The 14,551-nt window shown below is 55.5% G+C and overlaps 1 protein-coding gene across 4 annotated transcripts in view; it reads left to right on the top strand.

The window, feature by feature from the left end:
- EPHA10 (EPH receptor A10) overlaps positions 1–10,572 on the top strand; it is a 35,949-nt gene extending 25,377 nt beyond the window's left edge. Inside the window, exons 9-17 of one of the 4 annotated variants that reach the window (XM_036231944.1) lie at positions 3,116–3,177; positions 3,325–3,450; positions 4,544–4,729; positions 5,170–5,231; positions 5,464–5,667; positions 5,959–6,108; positions 6,360–6,459; positions 7,474–7,629; positions 7,766–10,572. In XM_036231944.1, the coding sequence (XP_036087837.1) occupies positions 3,116–3,177; positions 3,325–3,450; positions 4,544–4,729; positions 5,170–5,231; positions 5,464–5,667; positions 5,959–6,108; positions 6,360–6,459; positions 7,474–7,622 (1,039 nt within the window). In that variant the 3' untranslated portion in view covers positions 7,623–7,629; positions 7,766–10,572. Of the gene's footprint in view, positions 1–3,115; positions 3,451–4,543; positions 4,730–5,169; positions 5,232–5,463; positions 5,668–5,958; positions 6,109–6,359; positions 6,554–7,473; positions 7,630–7,765 lie in introns of all 4 variants that reach the window. The other 3 variants (XM_016157410.2, XM_036231947.1, XM_016157409.2) reach the window with 3 other exon arrangements.
- The last annotated feature ends 3,979 nt before the right edge of the window (positions 10,573–14,551 follow it).

The raw sequence follows: 14,551 nt of genomic DNA, 5'->3' as shown, positions 1-14,551 counted from the left end.
ATTCTCCTGAGGCGCTCAGAGGCCCCCAGCCCCTGCCCCCAAGGGGTCTTGAGGCCCTCGAACACAGGAAAAGGCAAGAAAGGCATAAATTGCATTGTGTGTATGCGTGTGGGAGGGAAGATGACACGGGGGGGAACTCATAAACCAGAACCCCCACCCTCCATCAGAAGGAAGCTCGCAGGAGACGGGGCAGGAACGGGGGTGGGGGGTGGGGGGTGGGAGGAGGGGAAAGCTGTGGAGCTTGAGTCCGCCTCAGGGAAGATCCCAGGCCCTTTGCGCACAGCAGAAACTCCTGGCATAGATTTCCCCCTTCTCCCCGTGGTCACACTCTGCTACACCCTAGTACCCACCCCAGGCAGGTACTAGGGTGGGGCTGAGGTCAGCTGACTTGAGAGGTAAAGGAAAGTCTGCTTGCAAAAGGCTGGAGTGTGGGGAGGGGAGGAGAGAAATGGGCTGGCCAGGTAGCCCCATCTCAGCATCCTGGAACTGCCTGCGGGCTGGAGGGCCAGTGAACATTCGTTTGGCACTGTTTACTTGGCCCTGAAGGAAGCACTGAAAGTGAATGAGGAGGGGAGGAACTTGCCCTGTGGGTCTGGGAGTCAGCTCTGCCTGGGCCAGGTGAGTCAGAAACGCTGGACCAACCTCGGGAGCTCCTTCCTCACAAAGCTGAAAGGACCAGACGTTAGACCTATTGGAAAAGCAGGCATGGAAAGGAGCTGAGAGCATCTTGTCCTGGCTGTGACTTTAGGGGCTCAGAGAGGCAGAAAGAGGAGAGAGGAGACAGGCGAATAAGGAGCACGTCTCTGGGACGACTCTACAAGGCCCAGAGCAGCTGCTGCAGGGTGGCTTGGAGACAGAGGCACCAGGCGGGCAGAGGAAGCCAAAGGGCGGATTTCAAAATGTGCTCAAAAATCAAGTGGCCGTTAAATGGGGAGAAGCAGCTGGTCTACTGCTGTTGGGCATGGAGGCGAGCTCCTGCAGCAGACCCGTCCCGACTCTGCAGACCGTAACTTCTCTCACGCTCGGCCCTCCCCTCCAAAGGGCTCGGCTGCCGTGCTTGCTCGGTGCAGCAGTCTCCTAGAGACCACGGCTCACCCCACTCCTCACCAGAGGGTGTCGTCCAGTTAGTTGGACGCCTGTCATTTCCTCTGCCACACCTCTCCGGGATGTTTCCCTCATTCGTGGAAGTCCTATCACCACGCTGCGTGACTTCGGTAGCCATTGGATGACCAGTCCCGGGCCTTGGCCTCTCAGTTCTTTGACTTCCTCATTCCCAAGGACCCTCTCTTCTGTTCCACCTCTGCCCCTCGCTCCTACATCCTGACAAAGACCTGGCCGTCATCCCGACTACCGATCCAGTTCTGCTTTGCCTCGCAGGTTCCCTGTCCTCGCAGCCTGTTCCTTCAGCCACTGCGGCTGTACCGGCTCTATAACCACATCATCAGCCCCGTACCTTCGCACCGCCTGCCTTCTCCGCTCCCTTCCTCTCTCTCCTTTCGCTCCAGAGGAGGTGTCTTCCTCTTACTCGGGATCAGTCCTCCTACCTAGGACCCGAACCCACGCTCTCTTACATCTCAGGAACCCGTTACTATTTATAATGTCCCTCTCTCCCCTGTGTAACAGCTAACATTTATCGAGTTCTTAGTAAGCTCTTTGCAACAGAGCCATCAGGTGGGGCTGTCTTTATCTTGATTTTTTTTTTTTTTTTAAATCAAAAAGAACGCTGAGCCATCCCAGTCCCACAGCCGCCAAGCGGAGGAACTGCGAAGTCAGTTCGTGCAGTCAGATTTTAGAGCTTATGCTATGAACTTCCCGGTGTGGCTATTTCGCCCTCTCTGACTGGGCGGGGGCGGGGGGGGGCTTTCTCCTCTTTCCCATTGGTAGAGAACGGTGACCATCTCTCTCCAACCCCCCTCAGTCCCTCTTCCGCGTATCTTCGTGTGGCCTTGCCCCTGCTTCACTTTTCCTTTCCTTGTTTCTCGTGACATCACCCCCCCTCCCCCGATTTCCCTGTATTTCCTTTCCACTTCTCAGGCAGTTCTTTTGTGATCTCCTTAGCTTCCTCACCCCCTTATCCAATCTCTAAATGTCGGGGGTCCTCGAACTTGTTCCTAGTCACACTTCTCTCAGCTCCTGAATTTGTACCTCCAGAACAAACCTCTGTTTCAGATCCAGACTCACACATATCTCCCTACTCAGGGATCCTCCCCGCTCATCCCGTAGGCCCTGCAGACTCAAGTGTCTGCACATGAATTTGTCGTCTCCCTGTGCTGGTGAATGACATCACCTTAAACTGCTGGGCAAGCTTTCTCTCTCTCCCTTTCTGCCTTCTAGCAATTTCCAATCCCTGTGGCCCTATCACCTAAATGTCACTTGAGTCCTCTCACTTTTCTCTTCCCGGTCACTTCACAGCCTGAGCCACCAGCATCTCCTGCAGGGACAGTGGCAGCAGCTAGGATGATCTTTCTAAAATGCAAATGGCATTGTGGCATGCCCCTGCTCAAAAGCCCCTAGGGGCTCTCTTCTGTTGCCAGAATAAAAGCCAAAGTCTTTATCTATCGCCAGGCCAGCGAGGCTCTGCTTCAGGGGGCCCCAAATGCCAGCCTGTGGCTTTGTTATTGTGGTACAGTCACATAGCTGCCTCTATCTCTCAGGAAGCCACCCCGATGGCCCCAACGGCCCTGGAAGGGGTCGGGGGTCAGGCCTATCCATTACGCGTCCCCCAGCGTGCAGCCCTTCTCCTTTGCTTGGCCCTGGGAATGGGCCGTGTGGTTGACTCTCAGCATTCGTTTTCCTGACCAGACCAGAAGCTGCCCCTGAGTGCAAGGCCTGCCTGTTTTGTGCACCTGTAGGCAAGGGGGCAGCTTGGGCCTAGAGTCAGGGGTGTGGATTTGGACCTGTCTGAAATGGCCAGAAGGTGCACCGTGTCTCAAAGTGAAAATAGGAATGCTGAGGGGGGGGGGGGGTCGCATGTGTGCTGTGGGGAGGAGCTTTCAAGCCGCCCCTGGGGCACAGACCTAGTGCTTCCGAAGGGACAAACAGGGGCTGCTGGGGGTCGCCAGTGAAAGGGGAAGGGCTGGGGCGGCCCGGCTCAAGGAATGACTCTGCACCCCAGGCCCTGCACCTACGGCAAAAGAGGTCGGGACGCCCATGACGAGGAGGAGCTGTACTTCCACTGTGAGTTGTCCGAGCCTGGCCCAGGTCACAGCGGGCACTACCCCACCTCACCGCTCAACCCTCTTCCCTGCTGCCATTGTGTAACCCCCACTCCTCTAGCCACGGAGGCCCCTTTCCTTGGGTTCATCTCTTTCTCTCCGTTCCCAGTCAAAGTCCCGACACGTCGCACGTTCGTGGACCCCCAGAGCTGTGGGGACCCCCTGCAGGCTGTTCACCTGTTTGCCAAGGAGCTGGATGAGAAAAGTGTAACTCTGGAGAAGAGCCTTGGAGCAGGCAAGCCGGGAGGCCAGGAAGCCTTTGTCCATCGGGGAGCCCCGGCTCCGCCCTAGCCCCACCCACCCTGGAAGCCCCGCTTCCACTTCGCCCCACCTTAATCCTGTAAGCCCGCCTCCACCCCAAGTCCCGCCCCCATTTCCGGAAGTCCCGTCTTCAACCCAGTCCCCTACCCTCCCCAGGAAGCACCACCTCCACCATTATGTGGAACCCGCCAGGTTCCAGGGTAAGGGGATGGCAGATGAGTCTGTGATCCTACCTTCCTACCTTCTCCGTCCCCAAAGTCCCTGAGATCTCTCCATTCAGGCTCTTTCGAGGCTAGCCCCTGCAGACTGCCACCCTCTGCAAAAGTTTAGTCCGGCCCTTTATGGGGCAGTGCGGAGGGGACTTTGTAAGCTTAGGGGCCAGACATACCTGAGCTTTAGTCCTGGCTCTCCCACTGGCCAGCTGTGTGATCAAGGGCACATCCCTCTTCTGCTCTAAGCCTCAGTTTCTCATCTGTAAAATGGGCATCATAGCTGCCTCACGTGGAGCCGAGGTGAGGACTTAACAGGCTCAGCCCAAGGCCTAGCCGATGGTGGGTGCTCGCCCCCTAACTGTTGGTCAGTCTCCTGCCTTCCTTTCCTCCCGTCTACAAACCATCAGACCCTGTGCGCAGAGAAGGCAGCCGCTTTCACCAGGAGCCTGACGCGATATGCCCTGACACTTGCCAGACTCGCTGGGCAGAAGTCAGAAAGAGGCAGTGTGGCAGCGTGGTTGTCTCTGTCATCCTTCCTCGGTCACACCTGGCTGTAATAGCTTTTGATGAACCAACACAGACAAAGTCCTCTCTTTGAGGCTTTGAAACCTCCCACTGAAGCAGGCAGGGAGGAATCCCCATATCCCACAGAAGAAAGCTCAGGCCCAGGGAGGGAGAGATGAAGCCCACATCACACTGCTGGTACTCAGTTTATCAGGATTTAAACCCCGGAGTTCTGAGTCCCAGACCAGAAACAGCTCCTGACCCAGAAACTACTCTCTCCTCAGCTCACCCAGCTTGAGTCAGTCAGGGACTGGCCTCCAGGGGGGTGTCTGAGGTGCTGTTTCCCCACAGGGCGGTTTGGGGAGCTGTGCTGTGGCTGCTTGCAGCTCCCTGGCCGCCAGGGGCTCCCTGTGGCCGTGCACACGCTGAGGGAAGGCTGCTCGGACTCTCAGAGGCTCAGCTTCCTGGCCGAGGCCCTCACCCTGGGTCAGTTTGACCATAGCCACATTGTGCGGCTGGAAGGTGTCGTCACCCGAGGTAGGGGCCCAATGCTCTGCAAGGGAAGTAGAGATGGTGAGGCGGGAGGTGGGGTGCTCCTGTACCTCCCGGCTCTTTCCTCAGCTGTGAGAGGGAGCCCCTAAGATGCCCAGCATGGAGAGAAGGCCTCAGCTTTCTTTCACTGACTCAGGGTGGCCACTCTGACCCTAAATGACCTCTCTGACTGTGGTGACACTTTGTGAGGTGGATTGCTTGGACCTTGATCGATCTTAGAAAACTCGTTGTAGCTTCTGTCCTTGGCCTTTGTCACCCTACAGCTGCCTCCTCTTTTGTTCTTCATCATAGAGGCTCCTGGGCTGGGCAAGAGGGTGGCCTTGGTTTGGCTGTCTTGGCCCAGGTCAGGGCCCAGGTGGGAGGAGCATGTGTGCAGAAAGGAGCAGACAACTTAGCTCATGTGTGTTCCCTCTCCCTGGGCATAGGAAGCACCTCGATGATTGTCACGGAGTATATGAGCCATGGGGCCCTGGACGGCTTCCTCAGGGTAAGTGGCCCGGGCCCTGGAGGGTAGAGATGACCATGTTATTCTTGGTTCCTTTTCCCTTTGGTGGGACTTGGAATTGGCATCATTCTCTGAAGGTGCCTGCTGGCCAGGCTGACCTGGTGGGTCACAGGGCAGACTGAAGCCCAGAGAGAGCCACGTAACTTCCCTGGGTCACAGAGCACCAGGGGAGCTGAGCGGGCAGCCCTGGCCTCAGTCTCCTTCTCTCCCTCAGCGGCATGAGGGCCAGATGGTGGCTGGGCAGCTGATGGGGCTGCTGCCTGGGCTGGCGTCAGCCATGAAATACCTGTCGGAGATGGGCTACGTTCACCGGGGCCTGGCCGCCCGCCGTGTGCTGGTCAGCAGTGGCCTCATCTGCAAGATCTCTGGCTTTGGGCGGGGACCCCGGGACCGAGCAGAGGCTGTCTACACCACCATGGTGAGGGGTTCCTTTCCCCAGGCAAGGCTGCTCCTCTGTTTCCTGTCAAACTGCTCTGGAATCCCCATCTCCCCACTTCCACCCCCTTCCCTGCTGCATAAAGGTCACCCCCCGACCCTTCCCCTCCACCCAGTTGCCAGGATGGACATCACCTTGTGGTCAGCTTGCGTCCCTTCCCCAGATGTGCAGCCGGGAGGATGGCAGGTGGGGCGGGATCTGGGGCTCTGTGCAGTGGGGAACCTGGGTCTGACCCAGTTCCTTCCTGCCTCTGACCCACCCGCCTGCCCACAGAGTGGCCGGAGCCCAGCACTGTGGGCGGCCCCCGAGACGCTTCAGTTTGGCCACTTCAGCTCTGCCAGCGATGTGTGGAGTTTCGGTGTTGTCATGTGGGAGGTGATGGCCTTTGGGGAGCGGCCCTACTGGGACATGTCTGGCCAAGACGTGAGTGACTGTGGCTCCAGCTCCTTCCCTTCCAATCCTCTTGCCCTCTGACTTCAGACCCCGGTTCCCTGACCCTTGACCTCCCAGCCCCAAGCTCCTCTGCACTGTTTACTTGCTTCTTGTTCTTCCTGGCTACCACGCGAGTCTTCCTAGGGATGAGTGTGTGTGTGTGTGTGTGTGTGTGTGTGTTTGTGTGTGTGTGTTGGGAACCTAAAGCCTCCTGTCTGCTCTCCCCTACCCCCATGTCCCAGGTAATCAAGGCTGTAGAGGATGGCTTCCGGCTGCCACCCCCCAGGAATTGCCCCTCCCCACTGCACCGACTGATGCTCGATTGCTGGCAGAAGGACCCAGGTGAGCGGCCCAGGTTCTCCCAGATCCACAGCATCCTGAGCAAGATGGTGCACGACCCAGAGCCCCCGAAGTGTGCCACGACCACCTGTCCCAGGTACATTCTCATCTATCCCTAACCATAGCAGATTCAACCGGCCTTTCACTGTCCATGAATGGTCTCCCATGTACCCCAAGTACAGCTGCCCCATCTGTCCTACCCAACCTGTTCGGGTAGGACGGCTCACTCAGCTGCCAAAGTCAGATCTACTGTCCCCCTGCCTTACATGCATGTAATCTTTCATCCATCTTGGTCACTTCTACTTGTCCTGGATTTCGCTTCACATATCCCATGTACAGTGACCACTGACTGGATAAATATATGTGGTAATAACCCTAACAAATATGTATTTCCAGTAAATAAAATTAGTGAAGTTAGTATTAATTGTCCCCATGAGTCACCTCCCAAACTGTCCTAGATATATCTTACCCCCCAGACTGTTCCAGATACTCCCAGTACCTTTAGCTGGTTCAGGTACAACCTGCTTTCCACCTGCCCGAGTATGTCGAACCCTGACCTGCTCTGAGACTGCCCAGCAGGGGCACCAAGTCAGCCAAGGTGTTCAGACTGGGGAGAGTGGGAGGAGTAGGCTGTGAAACGGGAGGGAGCTGGCCCCAGGTGGAAGAGGAGCACACTTACTCCCACACGAGGGGAACACATCTTGCCAGGGTGACGTCAGGGCTGGGGTCCACCTGTGCGGAAGTGAGCGCTGTCCTCCTCCACCTGGGGCCAGCTCCCTCCCGTTTCACTGCCTACTCCTCCCACTTTCCCCAGTCTGAACACCTTGGGTGACTTGATGCCCCTGCTGGGCATTCTCAGGGTTCGACATATTTGGCCAGGTGAAAAGTGGGTTGCACCTGAGCCAGGTCAGTTGCTGTCCCTTTTCCTGTTCTCTCGAGCTGGCCTCTCCTCAGGAGAGTGATCAGGTCTGGGCACCAGATCCCTACTGTCACCTGACCACTGTGGTCTGCCTCCAGGCCTCCCACCCCGCTGGAGGACCGTGCCTTCTCCACCTTCCCCTCCTTTGGCTCCATGGGCGCGTGGCTGGAGGCCCTGGACCTGGGTCGCTACAAGGACAGCTTCACTGCAGCTGGCTACGGGAGCCTGGAGGCTGTGGCCACCATGACTGCCCAGTGAGTCTGAGGAACCCACTGCCCCTGCCTATGTGGAGGGCCTGTCCAGGCTCTGGGCCCTCCCCTGTCCAGCAAAGGGGCTGGAGAGTAGGAGGCGGGGTTGAGCCAGCTCCCTCTGACCAGCCCTTCTTCGCAGGGACCTGGCGAGCCTGGGAATCTCTTCGGCGGAGCATCGGGAGGCTCTCCTCAGTGGGATCAGCGCCCTGCGGGCACGAGTACTCCAGCTGCAGGGCCAGGGGGTGCAGGTGTGAGCAGCCCCCACTCTTCCAGGCCAGGACCCCAGTGGGGCTCCAGGCCCCGGCCCTGGCAAGCGGTGCCCCCGCTGTGCAGCAGGCAGCGAGCGCTCTCCTCCACCCGGGGCCAGTTTCCCTCCGTTTCACTGCCTACGCCTCCTATTTTCACCAGTCTGACACACCTTGGCTGACTCGGTCCCCTGGAAAAAGGGTCAGATCCCTGGAGAGGACCCTTGAGAGAACAGCCAGAGGAAATGCAAGGTCTCAGACACTGAGGTCAGGTTGGGCGGGGAGGGAAGACGTAGCTTTAAATCACCAGGCTCATGCCTTTCTGCCTTCCACACCCACTGGGGGCTGGAGCCTCCTGCGTCAACCCACAGACCATTGGCCAGCAGGCACCATGGGTCCCTGCTGGGCTTCTGTTAGAACTGGCAGTGACCATAGTGGCCTGGCAGCTCATCCTGATGGGCGCTGGGGGGCAGGGTCCTCAGCTCCTTGGGTTTGGGCTCAGCCTTGCCTGGGCATTAGTCCCGGGGCCTAGGCAGCAGAGGTGGTGCTGAGTTCAGGGGCTGGACCCCGAGGGTTCTAGACTCAGGAGCTGGTTTCTGCTTCCCCTGCCTTTAGGCCAACAGTCCAGGGTGAGGGTGAGGGTCCCAGCTAGGCCACTCAAGGTCCTGGTGCTCCCCTGAGGCCCCACGAGCCTCCCTTTTGCATTCTTTTTATAAACCCACAGGCCAGTACACGTGGGAAGAGCACGAGGGGAGAGGTTTTCTCCCCAGGGAGACCCAAGAACTTTGCTGTCAGCCTCGGGGGATGGCGAAAAAGAGACCCTTAGAGATGGATCTCCTCTCTCTGATAAGTTGGTCCAACTCTAACTGCACAGATGGGAAAAACCAAGGCCCAGTGAGGCGCTGGGGCCCAGCCTGGGTTAGACCCAGCTCACCCAGCTCCCCGTTCATGGGTGGGAACGGCTCTGGATGGAAAGGCCCGGTTTCTGCCCTACGGACCAGAGGGATCTCCGCTGAGGCAAGCAGGGGTACTCCAAGGTGACCCGCCTTGGGAGCTTCATCCCCTGGCCACCACCCAGCCTCCGTAGAGCGACTCCTCCCTCTGGCTTCTGCAGGCCTCTGGGAGAAGTGGGTGCACTGAGCCGACTCCAGGGTTCCTTATCCAGAGGGCTCCCCAGAAGCAGTGGTGACTGTGAGGCCAGGCTTTCACAGAATGGCAGGAAGGCAGCTGGATCCGGTAGGGCCATGGGGCTGAGTCATCCCAGGCCACCACTGACATGCCTGCTCTGGGTTTGGCTGTGTGTGTGGGGGGGGGGGGGAAGGAGGTGGAAAGGACCCGAGGGCTAGAGGAAAGGGGTGAATGAGACACAGAGCTGACCTTTGGAGAGCTCAGACCAGGTGGGGAGATGAACTCAGGCACCAAGAAGCACCACAAAGGCGCCTTCCAGTAATGCTGCAGGGCCCACAGGAGACCCTGGGTCTATGGGCAGCGGGGCTAGAGGGGCTGATTCTTGTGTGTGGAGGGGGTGTCTGCAAAGGCTTCTTGGCTGAGAGGCTGATGGGGAAGTTGACCAGGGTCTTAAAGGTGGGGGAGGGTTCTTTCTTTGGGTGGGTGGAGTTTTCAGTAGGCCAAGATGGAGGGCCTTGGACAAGAGGAGTCCAAGCAGAGGGGCTAGCCAGAGAAGGACCTGGAGGCTGGAAGATGCAGCGCATCTTTGAGGAGCACCCCCTGGTGGGGGACAGTGTCTCACAGCAGTGCCTTTGGCCTGGCCCTGCCAGCAGCAGCTCTTCTCTCCTTAAAGTCCCCCCACCCCCCTTGCTTCCCCATCTCCTGGGCACCTGCTCAAGCTCAGTGATTTTGGGGGCACTGAGGGAGACTGAAATACTGCTTCCACCTTTGACAGAGCTGGAGGGTCCCATGCCAGGTGCTCTTCAGGCTCTGTGTGCCACCCCCCACTCCCTCTCCAGAATCCTGGAGTGGACATGGCATGGGGACCATAATCCAGTCTTGGGTGGAGGGGGCTTCATCTCCAGCTCTGGCTTCAAAAGTCATCCACTGAAGATCAAAGCCTCCTCCTCCTCCCCCAGCTGTTCTGCAGAGGGGCCCCTGCTGGCAGGACTTCGGTGTCCAGGGTAGATCTCCCTCCACCGAGGAGCGAGGTCCCAGAACTTTGAGGGGTCCCAGGCCTCGGCCCTGCGCGGGTGCTGGTATGATGTGGGCTGGTGGCCCTCTGGGAGCCCTCTAGAAATCTATTTTTATATGAAACTTCTTCGGTGGACAGAGGGAGGTGGCCTGCAACCCCCCAGCACCCCTCTCTGAGCCCACCCAGGGATGGAAGGGCCAGTCGGGGAGGTGGTTTCTTTGACTAAATTCTGGAGATGTTTTTATAATTTTTGGGTTCTATATGCAGGACAAAGTAATAAAAACTTGTCTGTGATATGGTGCCTCTTTCAGTGACAATTGCTTCATCATTAAGTAGCTTGTGTGGGAGGGTTCCACCCACCCCTGCCCCATGGGGGTGGAGGAGGGTCTCCAGAGTATGTGTCTGAGGTTTCTCTGCCTGGAGATGAATTAGACTGTCCCTGCCTTGAAAGATCCCCCAGTCTGCAGGGGACACATTTAGGAAACATGACAGGACAGTGCAATCAGTGCACTGGGGAGAGCATTCGGTGGCCTGGGAGTGTAGAGAAGGGTGTTGCCTGGTCTCAGGAACAGTAAACAAACTGAAGAAGGCTTCCCAGAGGAGGTAACAGTTCCTTGGAACAGGCAGTGTATGGGGAGGGGAAGCGGGCTGGGCAGGGGTATAGGGGGAGAGCAGGAAATGACGAGCTTGGTTTTGGACACACGATTGAGACCTCATGGGACGTGCAGGCAGAGGTGTCTAGGAGGCACATAGGTATGTGCCTGGGACTTGGCACAGATGTGGGCTAGAGGCAGAGCTCGGGGTGGGAACCATGGTGAGAAGGTCACCCTAGGCCAGCAGGTGGAGGAGAGGGGGCTCTGGGGACACTGACACTCAGGCGACTGGATGATGGAGAGCAGAGACAACCTGGGGGGAGCAGTGGAGAGGAGCCAGGACCGTGTCATGCTGTCGAGCCAGAGGAAGCCGAGTTTTGATGTTAAATAAATACAGAGGAGCCAGGTGAGAGGGAAGAGGGCTTGGATGTCGTCAGCGATGGTATTTGTCCCCCAGGGTATCATGACAAAGTACCACAGACGAGTTAAACAACAGGAACGCGTTGTCCCAGAGTTCTGGAGCCTAGGAGTCTGAGTTCAAGGTGCTGACAGGTCGGTTCCTTCTGACGGCGGAGGGGAGGCTCTGGCCCAGGCCTCTCTCCTTGGCTTGTAGATGTCCATCTTCTCCCCGCCTCTCTCTACACCGCCTTCCCTCTATGTGGGTTCTTGGTCCAAATTTCCTTTCCCCTTAGAAGGACACCAGTCATTCTGAACTGCTCCCCACTGGCTCACCCCGACAACCTCATTTTAGCTTGATGACCTCTGTCTCCAAATATAGCCACATTCTGAGATACAGGGGGTTAGGACTTCAACATATGAATTTGGGGGAGGACACTATTGAACCCATAGCAGTGATTGTAACTGAGGGAGCAGAAGCCAAATGAGAGGATTGAGAAGTGGTGTTTGGGGATCTCTCGAGGGGGCTGCAAAGGGAGGAAGGTGGAGTGAGACCATTACCAGGGTGGAGTGGCGGTGTGAGCTAAAGAGTGTGGGGACACCGCCTGAGCACTCATGCATACACACACACATCACACACACATCACATACGTGCACACACACTGGTACCACATAATCCCTTGCTTTTCTTGGTCGGCTCTCTAGTGCTTCTGCTCTCCCTGACCTGGGCCGTTTGTATTCATAGCCTGGAGAAGGTATCTTATTCATCTATTTAGTCCACGTTAGCGGTGGGGATTGGGTGGAAGGGGTGGCAGTAAATAAGACCCCTTTTTTCCCCTCCTGTGTTCAGAACCAACTGTATAATTCCCTGAGGCAGATGGAGATTAAGATGCCAGTTTTTTTGATAAGGCAGCCTGAAGAATGTTGCTCACCGTGTTTCTTTGAATCTAAGATGCCAGTGAGTATAAGGTGTACCACAAAGAAACATCACAGCCAGTTAAACTATGTCATGCCATCTGATTGGAAGATGCATCCCAATTTCAGAGATGTTAAAATATACATCTCTGAAAAATGTTAAAATATACAAAGATGTAAAATACACATCTTTGGTAAGTGAGATGTGGTGAATTGGGGACAAAGTACATTTCCCATGATTTCCAGGCCCAGGCTGAGCCAGTGATTCACAAGCCTGCCCCGTCCAGCTTCCTGCATCATGGGGGAGCAGACCAGGTGCACCCCCTTACAGGCAGGCAGACCTACAGGAAGCCAGATGGCACCAATGCAAGCAGGCTATTCCTTCTGTCTCCCAATTCCAGTAGATAGGCCTTGCCCACAGGGAAGAATAAATGAGAGTTGAGTGAAGATGTCAAGAGTGTGGCTCTGCTAAAGCCTGTCCCCTCAGAGGCACATAGCCAGAGAATGAGGCCCCCATCAGCACTCACACAGTGCCTGACACACAGTAAACACCCACTGAATGGTATTAGCAAGGTGTCAGGACCAGGTAGCTGTGCTATATGGCTGGGAATTGAACCTGCCTGGGCAGTGAGGCTGCGGACTGGTTTGGTAAGGTTATTTGCTCATTTAGTGAACACATACGGAGCACCTACTGGGTGGCCTGCACTAGGGAGTTAAGACCTCACCGCCTAATGGGGAGTCAGTTAAGTAAAAACCATAACAGGCACAGCAATAGGGGTAAATCCCAGGTGTTGTGGAGTCCAGCGCAGGGCTTTGTCTTACTTGGTGGGGAGGTGTGAGAAGCCCAGGTAGTGAGTTCACTGCCCTTAGTGACTGAGCTCTGGTCTTGGCTCTTTACATCACCCACATCACACTGCTCAGGACGCGAGTGTACCTCCTTACTGTAAATCTCTTTGTACCTTTTGCCATGTGAACTTGAGTGTCTGCCAGTATCTTGAAAAAACCCTGCTAGTCTCCTCAGGAAGTGTCCTACTCCACGTTAGTAGCTGGGTCCCCGGGGGTCTTGAGGTCTTGGGGTCTTGGGGTCAGAGAGAAGCCATAAACTCCTGTGCACGGATGCGCTCATGATGCCTCCCAGCATCCTGCGTGCAGAGCATGGGTATCTCAAGCCTTGCCCCAGGAATGTGTTTTGACCAACACCATTTGTGTACATTTAACAGAAAAACTAAAAAAAACAAATTTATTTCCCCATTGTAAACACTTTACATTCCTCCCAATTAGGCTCCATTTGCCCCTTCTCCTTCTTCCACCGCCACACTCATTCATGAAAATCAGCAGGGGCACTTGCTGGGAAAATTAAGATGAGTAGATTTGCCAGTGTGACCTTTGCATCAGTTTTGAACGGGTGCTTCCTTGGAGGCTGTCATGTGCCTCCATCCTGATGGCTCTCAGCATATTGTGACATGCCGCATGTGCCTGTGGGCACTGATGATTTGCAGATGGGGAGCTGAGTTCCTCCTGGTATCTCGGTGCCAAGGGTATTTTATGTCCTCCACCATATCCATCATTTGAGGATCAGAAAACACCAACCACATAGATGCTACTATCAACTAAGGGAAAGCTGATGGCAAAGTATTGAAGGCAAGGCACGTGGGTTACAGCTGGTGGGGAGGGAGTTGGAGAGAGAGGGGACTTGTTCAATAGGTAAAGTGATGCAGGTGGGGATGATGAAGGGCTGGAGAAACGCTTAATCCTGTAAAGGGAGAAGGCACCTTAGCCAAGGTAAATTGGCTTCCAGACTCCATTAAGCGGGAGGTCAAAGCAGGCCCCAGTGCCGATCTCTCATAGCGTCTCCTTCCATTTCTGAAGCCACGTGAATTTTCTTTAAATCTTCAGCATATATGTGTCATGCTGAATTTTAGGTATGGGTCAACAATTGTCATTGTGTAAAATTAAAAAAGGAAAATACTTGTCAGAGCTTGTGCACATGTGGACATTGAGACATACTTTGTTTTTCAGGGGTGTAGTAGACACATTATTGAGGTAATGCAAAGTCGTTGGTGGAGACAGGGATAATAGTTCCTTTGAGTTAAAAGGTATGTCTGATGCCATACATAAATGATGTTTAGGTGCTGTCCTATCACAAACACCCTAAGAACTAGCTTTTCCTATGAATAATCTCTTTAAAGCCAACATATTTGGAATTATTTCAATAGGAAGCTGCAAGCAGGGCTTTTGGTAAGATCAGGGGGCTTGTAGGGCAAAGAATGAACCTGTTTATTGAAATTCTAGGGTTCTGTGAAACTGCCTCAGGGGTCCTGGTGAAGGAGACTCCAGGCCCCATCCTTCCTTCTTTGCTTTCAATGGGAAGAATTTTCTGTAAGGGCCAAGCTGCTACTCAGCTCCAAACTATCCCCTGTGTTGCCAGATCTTATTTTTTGGAGGCTAGCGATCATTTTTGTGAAACCCCATGATTTGAACATCGTTAGCAACTGAAGACAAACAAAGTCCAGTGAAAGTCTGTCTGTGGGCTGGCAGTAAGATTTAAATTTTCTTTGCAACATTCCAGCTTTGTAATAGTTTGGTTCGTGCTTTAAATCCTAGGATGGGGAACTCATTACCTTCCGAGTCAG

The sequence above is a fragment of the Rousettus aegyptiacus genome, unplaced genomic scaffold (assembly GCF_014176215.1).
Source record: "Rousettus aegyptiacus isolate mRouAeg1 unplaced genomic scaffold, mRouAeg1.p scaffold_m13_p_1, whole genome shotgun sequence".
Classification (NCBI taxonomy): domain Eukaryota; kingdom Metazoa; phylum Chordata; class Mammalia; order Chiroptera; family Pteropodidae; genus Rousettus; species Rousettus aegyptiacus.
This window is presented reverse-complemented; position numbering and strand designations above follow the sequence as displayed.